Here is a 10,577-nt window from a genome sequence, read left to right as displayed (position 1 = left end):
GGAAGAAGTCACAAAAGTGAAAACAAAAAAACAATGTATTGAAGTTAGTGATTAGAAAATTGTGTATGGAAAATTATAGGATATCTTAAAAAAACAGAAAAAGTTTTGATGCGGTAGAATATTTAATTGCTATTAGATCATCAGGTTTGCAAGTCAATGAGATGAAAAAAGTAATCTTTCCTTGATATCAACAAGAACAGAATAGCATTCACTATCATCATTAGCAATACTTTCTAAACAGTGTGGCAAATCGTTGGGAAAATAAATCAAACAATTCTGTGACAAAAAAAAACTCCAATAAAAAAAAAAATCTTGATGTCACATCCTGGGTGTTGTAAGGCTTTTGCAGTTTATAAATAAAGGTAAAGTTGCAAACTATAAGTGAATTTTAGTTCGGTTTTTTTGTACGGTCTCGTCCGTTCTCTTTCTCTAAAAAACTTTTTTTAATAAATATACAAGCAATAAAAATCCTTTTATATTTATTGAAAAAAAATACAAGTGTTACTCTTTTGTTGCATAGATCTCCTTAAGGTCAGAAGGCTTCCTTGACATCTGTCTGGTCTTCAGTTTTCAGTCCGTATTTAATTCAGATAGTATTTAATTCTGGATTTCTGGCTTGGCCACTAGCTCTTTTATTTTGTAAAATTTCTTCTGCAATATACTCTTGTGTTTCTCAAAATCGTTGAGCAAAAGACTTTTGTCTAGATTAGTTTTTGCAAAAGCTACATATGCTTTTCTGTTTCACTTTTTAAGATGTAAAAAAAACTCCTTTGTTGGTCTTAATGGAGACCAGCCGTATGCAGTTTCTGATGAAGTATCTAGACTAATATGTTGATAAATTCATTACCAGATTATTCATACTTTTTTAATGACCCTAGAGTTTTTAATCGACAATACAAATTCCGCCAGCGCGGGCGTGGTTTCTGGTTTCTTAATATGATTGGTTACTTCATGAATTTTATAATAATGTTCTAAACAGTGGCCACTAGTAATTGAAAACATTTGGAAATACCTTTGTATTGACTTTCTTTTTTCTTTTGATCAACAGTCCATAATAAGTAGTTTTGCCTGAGTTCGTTTTAACCATAGCCTACAGTTGATTTGAAATTGGCTAGCAACCATTTACATTATTTTTTTGCACATAGTTTTAGTTTACTCAAAGGCTATAGAACATGAAGTTACCAGGAGTATTTAGAACGATGCAGAAGATTTTATTAGATCTGAGATATGAATAAGTTTGGTCTGGAAATGCTAGTAAAATGTGTTGTTTCTCTTTTAAATGTTGCTTGTCATCTAACACACAGCCTTCATGTTATCTATTTTGTGTAATCTTAACTCAGAATTTGGGCATTTTTTTAACAAGTTGCAAGTAGTTAAAACGTTCCCTTAAAAAAAAATTTTTTTCCACCTGAATGAGTATGAAGATATTTTTCAAAGAATTTATTGTAATTTTAACGAATAATAAATATTGCTGCTGATAATCTTAATGAAAGCGATTTAAACATTTTTAGATTTTAGAGAAAAAAAAATGTATTCCTCTCTTTAAAACCAAAAAATGTTCTTGGATAAAGTCACTAACAATTCTCCACGTTGTACTAATTAAAATCACTCGAAAACTATTTTTTCATAATCGATGATTCTTCCTGATGAACTAAAAATTTGTTTTTCTCAATTACTTATGAAAGCATCTAAATTTGATTTTTCTGAATGTATTTATAAGTTTAGGTTCGTGGCATGGAAATCAGGTATAGAAAATTCGGGTTTTTAAAAATCTATTCTTCTTTGAGTTTATTAGGTGAGAAAGCGCTTTTTTCAATTTATTTTTCCAAATGCTTATTTTCTTACCATTTTTCTAGCACACACGCACACGCACATACACACACACGCACAAATGCAAACTATTAAACTACTGCATTTTATTTCGTAAATATCTTGAATGGCAAGTTTGGGAAAATATGTGTGGAGAGCTTTATAAGAGATTCTGTATATACAAGCAGCATTGAGGATACATGAATACAAAATGTCCGTATTTGTTTCTAAAGTAATCAATAAAAACTCAGGGTGTTCTATTTCTAGATACACAAGATTTGAATAGGCTTAAATTGTTCTTTGTTTTTTGAATTTAAATTTAACGTCTTAAGCGCCAGTTGTAATCTCATCAGTAATTTTAAGGAGCTGAGTTTTTTACGAATTGGTATTATTTTTTTAATTTAAATTTCAAAGTCAATTTTACAAAGAATTTCCTTGATAAAATAGTTAAAAGAATGAATTCTCTGTCGGTTTCAATGAGCAGTCACAAGTCCTAATTATAAAATTTAAGAACTAGAACTTCAAGCAGACCAATCTCGTTCCTTTTACATTTTCCTTGAACATGTCATCAAAACATTTCATATCCAGATGTCAGACTCTTTTTCACAATAAAGATTTTTCAGTTATGTATATGCAATTTTACTCAAACATTGTTGGATAACAAAGACAACCTTACTACTAATGGAATTTCCTTTGCATACTGTGAACTAATTAGATTTTTTTTAAAGTCAAATCATCGGTACAAAATAAAATAATGCATTCAAAAATATGCTAAGTAACCTCAGTTATAATGCATAAAGAAACCACCATAATCTTGTAAAGCATATTGCATTTTGATCACACAAAAAACATCTCTAATTTCGTAAAGTCTCCTCGAAGGAATTTCTTTTGTATATAATCCTATGTCAATCAAATACCACAGCATAACTTGATTTCGTTCGGAAGATACAACTATTGTATTTATTATTACTCATTGCAATCCGCACAATAGCACCACAAACTAAGTCATCGATATAGAATATCAATAGAATCTCTAGGAGACTTTGATTGACGTTTTAGCATTATTACTGCACTAAATTGACGTCGCCAAAAGCTAGTGGTATAGCAATCGTTGGCTTTTTCTTTCTTTCTAAAGATTTATAAACTTGCTTTTTTGGGATTCTGAATTTGTTAACGTCAATTTGTTGACATCAATAAGACATTTGTAGTACATTAGTGCAATATTGTACTCCGAGTTTAAAATGAAATAAGATTAAAAGTGTGTAATAAAGGTTAATTAACTTAAACTGAAAAAACGGCTCTTATGGATCATGCTATCTTTTTTATCACGCTAATCAGCTGTGTATTCCGATAAATATTTTCCTTGCTGTTTTTCTGTGCTTGTATTGCATGTCTTATATGGAATATATGTATGCATGTATGTATGCATGTATGTATATATACTTGAATGCATGTATTAATGGATGGATGAAAGGATAGATTAACCCAAATACTTTTATATATATATATACATATATATATATATATATATATATATATATATATATATATATATATATATATATATATATATATATATATATATATATATATGTACATTTAACAATGTTTCTATTTGAAGGGGTTGCTCCTTTCAGGCTGCATTATTTGTGGAAATTCCATACTAGCTTATCCACAGATTATAAAATAAAAATCTAAACACTATCATTAAATTTGTAAAAATAAAATAGAAAACATTTTCTTTCAAAATTGTTTAGAATAATTTTATATTTTAATAATTTTTGGATTACTTCAGAAGTAAAAGTTCATTTAAAATGAAACCAATAAAAAGCTGCACAACTTTTTTATATATATTTTTTATTATATTATTCTATTTATTGTTATATATCTATTATTACCTATCTATCAACTGTTATAGGTTTTTATAATATTTATTTTAATTTTAAATCTGTTAAAGTAGCATGGAAAAAATTTCATTTCGTAAAGTATTTGTTTCTCGTGTTTCTAAACCTTGAAACATGATTTGTCGTATTCAGTTTTCTTTTTTTTATTGAACAATTTCAAAAAATCACGAGTTAGAAAATACTTTTAGTAACAGAGTTTTGGTGTTTTTTTTATATTGTAAAAAAGATGATTCCCAAAACAAGAAAATGAAACTGTTAAAAGATAAAGTGTTTATAACCTTATCATAAATAAACGTTTTGTGAGTGAATAAAGTAAAAAAAAACAGACCATGACACACCATCACTTATTTAATCTATTGTTTGTTTGTTCAGTGTAAATCCATTTTGACAAACTGTAAGTTTACTAAAATTGTACTGTTTTTGATTGGTTAGTTAGATCCTTATCAATACTCTTACTCTGATCGCCAATCTCTTCAAGATGAATCAACTGTCAACATAAATCAAAATAGCACAATAGAAATTTCAAGCCGGCGCCAATCTAATAAGATAACTCTGATGTTTTTATAAACTAATTTGATTAACTTTCAGTAATTTTTTCGTTGTTTTAAGGAATTTAAAAAATTATTGTATCTTGTTGGCATCTTCTCCCTCCCTCCTTTAAACAAGTTAAAAACGTTGTTTTTACTTTTACTACTTTTAACTTTTGAAATTGAGATTAAAGACTAAAGGATACTAAAATTTTAATTAGGCAGAGAGATATTTACTTACAAGACTTTAACTTAGTAATTTAACTTAGTCCTTTTATTGAAGACGAAATGTTACTAGGATTGCGTTATCCTATATCCATTTCAATTTGCATTATACAACTGTAAATATAGATTAATAGTGATGACAGCTTCAATTTTAATGTTTTTTTAAAACTATTGAAAGTTGAGCTTTGATAAGTGCAATAGATACTCTGTTATAGTTAAGTTTACAAAAAGTTGCTGTAAAGCTTTCCAAAAAAACTCAATTTCTTTAAAATGTCTGATTTCTTTGACATTTATCAAGCTAATAGAAAACCTAAAGCGTGTACTGTTGCCAAACTTTAAACATTTTGCGTCAATTATTTGTTTAAGATAAATGAGAATTCTAAAAGCTCAGCGAGAAATAACAACAAAAACACGACGGAAAGTAAAAAAACAGCGGGTTGTCTCTTCCATTTTACTTCACTTAAAAATATAGATTTTTCTATTACAGCAATCAATAATTTATTTACAAAACTAAAACTGCGCGTTGAATTTGTTCAATGAAACCGTCTAACAGATAAATAAGGCAACTGAGTATTAGAAAAATGGTATCAAAAATACAATTTTAATCCAGATTAGATCGCTGCTTTAAATAATGCAAATAACAAAAATAAAAATTCGTTTTGGTTAAAAATTCACACATTTAAAAGGTTTTCAAAGTTCGGTCAACCGACATGATTTCACTGGTAATATAACAGTGCCATATCGATATATACATAAATAAAAAGTTGAACAAATGACCAAATAAATGCATGATAATTCTACGATAAAAATTTAAAACATGGTATATATCTTAAAAATGCAAATAAATAAAACAACTATTGAACTGTAACTTTATATTTACAGGCTCGAAGTTTTAATATCAATTGTAGTTTTCTATTCTTAACGCAGCCGAAGATCTGAAGGATCATATAACGACTACTGCTGTAAGCGTTAAGTAGGAGTTTTCTGTGAAGCACGATCGTTCATTTTTAATCGATATGCGTCAGTCTGAGGAGTAAGTTTCCAAATATGAGCTGCTGTGACTAAATTTACATATTAGCACCCATATATCCTGATCCACTCCAATGAAACGAGGGAAGATTTAAATCGTTTTTAGTTTCATGTTGCGAAAAAGATAAGCTTGATATACTGTTCGTGCTAGATGCGGCTGACACTGTGTTAGATAAGTAATCTTGACTAGGTGCTGTTGGACTATAGTAAGGTTGCTGCGAAAAATATGGTTGTCGCCCACTTGAAAAAGATGAGTATTCGTAGGGTGAAACTGGAGTATAGGGATTTGATTGTCTATATAAGGGATCGTCAATTATAGCACTACCCGTATAGGTTGGGCTGTGTTCTGTTCCTGGATACTTCCATATGGGAGGGTAGTTGCTTGTATTTTGATAAGGGTGTGGAACGCCTCCACCACTCGATTTAAAAGTGCGAACTAAATCTTCGGGTAAAAGTTTCTCACGCCCTAAAAATTTGGCGTTGTCAAAATGTCTGCCCGGATTTTCGCGAGAACGTCGAAACTTAGCTCGTCGATTTTTGAACCAAACCTAAAAGACAAAAAAGATGTCTTTTAAAAAGGAGTCCGTGTTTTTTAGGAAAAAAAACCTTTAAAGAAAATTGTGAAATTCCCCTAATTATTTAATTAAACATTATTTGTTTTGTTCATAAAAAATTTTGTTTGTTGATAAAAATTTACCTGTACACGGGCTTCAGCTAAATTAATTTTTTTAGCTACTTCTTCCCTCATGAAAACGTCCGGATACATAGTTTTCCCAAACATGTCTTCCAAAACGTCAAGTTGTGCTTTTGTAAAAGTGGTCCTTTCACGGCGTCGCTTAGGAGGAGCTAGCAATAAATAGAAATGCGAGTTAAATATATTGTTCTGCTCAGGAGTTCATATAAAAAACGCATGCATATATATATATATATATATATATATATATATATATATATATATATATATATATATATATATATATATATATATATATATATATATATATATATATATATATATGTATGTATGTATGCATATATAAACAAATAGGCTGAATTATTTGAAGTTCACGTTTTCATTTAAAGCGTCATTGAGATAACAACAAAATTTATGAAGGGGGTATTTTTATTTTTTTTTAAATGTATTAAATTGATAAAATCAATTAAACGTTCATTCAGTTGTATGCACGTTCGTTCAGTAGGCGTTTTTGTTGCACGTTAAAATACTTTTCCTCAAAAGGTCTTTCTTTTCTCATAACTTATTACCTACAATTAGCTTAACTTTATATGCATTTAAAAAGACAATTGTTTCGTTATGCTGCTCTATAATGAGACGCGCTATTACTTACCATGGTGATTTTATTTTCTGGGCGCTTCTTGTAATACTCACACGGATAGAATCTTTTGTTTTTGGTCATTCTTTATTTAAATTTGTATTTTCCCAAAAAAAACTTAACGCAAGAATTGAGTTCCGAATACCAAGTTAACTGCAAGGGATTAACAAAGTTTTTCTATGAATAATGTAAAAACTATGAAATAAAAATAATAATAGATGAGAATTCTTTTTTTTTTTTCGACTTAAAAGTTCATCGGTTATCAGATAGACGGAGTTAACATTGGTCAGAATTTCACTGTACCGTCTCCATCTCTATTAGCGTTAAATAAAAAAAATCAGTGCGAAAAAAACCAATTGTTGAACATTAAACTCATTATTTTTAAAAAGTAAACCTATAAATTTTGAAAAGATGATATTTTCTGGTTTTTATTTTAACTAACAAATTATAAACTTTGATAATTACCTCCCTAGCTTCATCTTATATTCCATGCAAGTGCTGCAAGAACTCTTTGCTCATTATTCCTAAAGCTCTAAAATTTTGTAGACGTCTTGCTTGGGATCAACAAAACTATATTTTCTAGTGCGCGCGTTTGTAACACATCGAAATAAGTTCGAGTTTTTTCCACAACCTATTTTAAAGCGTTTAGTGCAGTGCGTTGCAGTAAGACATTAAACGCTTAAACTACGTTATTTTTTATTACAAATTGTTTTAAATTTGTTTTTCATGATTTCTTACTTTAGAGGTATTTAGAAGTTCATTTTGAGTGACGGTCTATGAGTTAAAATTCGTAACAGAAGTAACTTAAATGCAAATAATAACACTTTTTCTTTCTATTAAAATGTAAAAAATACGCAAAGATATGTTAAAACACTTACTTTCTGATTTGAGTGCTCCAGGCGTCATGTTTATAGGACTATTCAATGGACTATCGGACATGGTCATCGCGCACAAAAGAAATCCTTTTCTTTCTCAAGAAAATCCTTAACAAATCAATTTGAAATTTTGTTGAAGTTACTTTTTATTGTAATCAATAATTTCTGAACCAGTTTACATGTAATCAACATAAAAATATTATCAAAAAAAATGTTAAAAATAACTTAAACACTACAATTTTCGTTCAAAAGTTTAAACAATATCATGCACTAACATTTTTCGTCTTTATCGTAAATCCTTACAAAGTTTTTACTGAAACTAAAAAGCTACACGCACGTAAACCACCGTCGCGTAAACATTTTATTATAAATTAAATATCAAGCCAAATCCTTCCTCTTACTAACTACTGCGTTTTAGATATTATATATTAAATCTTTCTTTTAATTACTACTTAGACTTTTTTTACAACGACTTTAGGTTTCGTTTTTATAATCTTACCTTTTTATTGCTGTTGTCTGCTCGCTCTTTAGAGCTTAATGCTCGTCAGATACTTATGCGTTAAAACTGCCTAAGCAACTAAATATAACCCAATCACACAATGACAATAACATGACTATTGATCACTACGCAACCGATTGTCTTGTATTAGAAAACTATTGTTTTTCACCAATACATCGGCGGCGATTGATGTTTGAATGCTTTCAATAGACGAACTCTAATTGACAGTAATGAGTAATTAGTTGTAGAAGTGTCGCTATTGAAAACATGGAATGAAAAAATTGCAAAACCATTTACAAGCTGATTAAGTCGAAGATAACTGGAGACTTGAATTGCTGATAGTTTGCGTTAATTAACAAAAGGCAAAGTTCAAACGAAGCGCCCTAGTCTATTTTGTAATTAGGGTACGCCAGAAGAGTATGTCTTATTTCCTGCTTGGCGCATTTTTCCAAGTTTAAAACAAAGTTTGAAGCAATATAAGTTCCTTTTACCATAATTGGTTGCTTGTTTGGATTTTAAATCATATTAAAACCAAAGAGTTACAAAAATTGAACTGTAAACAACAGCAATTTTCCACTAACATTCTACCGCAAATATCATATGATTGTTCACAACAAATTTTCCACCAAAGGTTATTTTGTTTTCATGTTTCGTTATTGTTACAAATGTTACTTTTTGTAAAATTTAAAACTGTTTTAAAATTAAAACTTCAAAAAGCATTTTCCTACGCAAAACCGATTTTGTGAAATAAAGATATAACGGAATTATAAAACATTTTAAGCTGGGAATAATTTGACAAGATTTGTTTGGCTGAGTGTGCGTCTTAAATTAAAGTAAAAAAAAAATTATAATAAGCTCGTAAAAATTACCTACCCGTTAATAACAAATCTTAGGTGATGCACTATGAAAAGCTCAAGCAATTTCTTTTTGTTAAGCTAAGATCCTTGTACTTTTGGGCAATTAAGCAAAAATATTTTTTCAACATGTGTTTTACTATTGTCATGAAATTATGTTAGACTTTAGAATTTATTCAAACGGTCACAAAACATAAACAAGTTTCTATTTATCGTCTCACCGTAAGTAAGTGCACCCCCCAGAGTTTCGCTAGAGAAAAATAAATGTTTCTAATCATTACAAGGCTCGTTATCGTTTTTTTAATGATGCTGCTTTACCCACTGGCTTATTCACCCACCAATATCTAAATGTTTATTTATTCATCCATTCACTCACCCTTTCAACTTATTCACCAACCCTCTTATCCAGTTGGCTAACTGTCACGCGCATATAAATATATGTTTAGCTGCAAGGCTAAACATATATTTTTATGTTAATTTAGATAAAACGACATCTTCGAGCAAAATACTTTTTGAAACGTTTTTTTGTTTTTTGTTTTTTTTTCTTACTCTTTCCTAAACATACCTATAAATTCTTTGGATCTGAATATTTTATTTCAGTTTCCGGTTATTGCATACATTTCTGTGTTGAAGAGCATGGTTTTTATGGGAGTTTATTGTAAAGACACACTTTGCATATTTTGATGACGTATTTAGGAAGTTGATTTTCAATACAGCGGATTTTTTTTATTACACGTTGAAGATACGCGAAAAACAGCTTTTGAAAAATACTCCATCGCCCTATGAAACAAATCAAAATGTCAATACACAAATAAAATCTAATTATTTTGGAACCTGATAAAGTACATAAAAGAATTTGATTCATAAACAACAAGTGTTTTTGTTTCATATAGTATTATTATTATACGTTTGTATTATTCGGAGCAAACCGCTTTAATAACCAGAAGTGTACGCGACTCTATGGTCAACTCCACGTGAAAAGAAATGCAAACAAATTAAAGCAGTTGCGTTAAAATTTTACAAATAGAAATGTCCATGGGGAGATTTTTTCTGAAAACATTTTTTAAAGTTACAATTATTGGTGTTCGTAAAAATGCTTCTATATTACTACACAAACTAAACAATTAGATAAAAACAAAGTATGGAATTCTTATTTGCTTCACAAAATTAAATAAAATTCCTGTCTCAATCAAAATTTGGAGTTTAATTGCAATTAAAAGCATTCATACAGTAAAAATTAAAAAGCCAATCAATTTCATTAACCAAGGTCATTAACAAACCTGCATGGCTTTTTGGGTTGAAAAATATCCTCTTAAATGACACCACAATTTTTTTCTGAACTAATTATTTATTAAAACTATGAATGCGAAAGTTATTATTAAAGAAAATAAACACATGTGCTTTAACTCAGACTATCCTAAGGACGTAACTGGGGATTCGTCTACTCTAGATATTGCTTAAATAGTCGCGGTTTAGTTTTTCTAAAATAAACAATCGGGTTAATTGTTCGGCCGGTAAAATCTT

The 10,577-nt window shown here is 29.3% G+C and overlaps 1 protein-coding gene across 4 annotated transcripts; it reads right to left on the bottom strand.

Moving 5' to 3' along the window:
- Positions 1 to 4,902: 4,902 nt before the first annotated feature.
- Positions 4,903 to 9,572, bottom strand: LOC145185316 (homeobox protein OTX2-B-like). Of its 4 annotated transcripts, none has more exons than XM_080061189.2 (4): positions 8,200 to 9,572; positions 7,704 to 7,808; positions 6,192 to 6,340; positions 4,903 to 6,042 (listed from the first exon to the last, which is right to left on the bottom strand). In XM_080061189.2, exons 2-4 carry the CDS (start codon positions 7,768 to 7,770, stop codon positions 5,533 to 5,535), a joined length of 726 nt encoding a protein of 241 aa, XP_079917315.2. In that variant the 5' UTR covers positions 7,771 to 7,808; positions 8,200 to 9,572; the 3' UTR covers positions 4,903 to 5,532. The 4 variants fall into 4 exon arrangements, with proteins under 4 accessions (XP_079917315.2, XP_079917316.2, XP_089953139.1 ...); XM_080061190.2 differs by having other exon boundaries at positions 9,073 to 9,207; XM_090097013.1 differs by having other exon boundaries at positions 7,704 to 7,811; positions 8,205 to 8,321.
- Between the last annotated feature and the right edge of the window lie 1,005 nt (positions 9,573 to 10,577).

The sequence above is a fragment of the Hydra viridissima genome, unplaced genomic scaffold (assembly GCF_058129835.1).
Source record: "Hydra viridissima isolate aposymbiotic clone 2 unplaced genomic scaffold, HvirCarnegie_v1 scaffold_9, whole genome shotgun sequence".
Taxonomy (NCBI): domain Eukaryota; kingdom Metazoa; phylum Cnidaria; class Hydrozoa; order Anthoathecata; family Hydridae; genus Hydra; species Hydra viridissima.
Note: the sequence above shows the minus strand (reverse complement) of the source record. Positions and strands in the feature narration are given on the sequence as shown.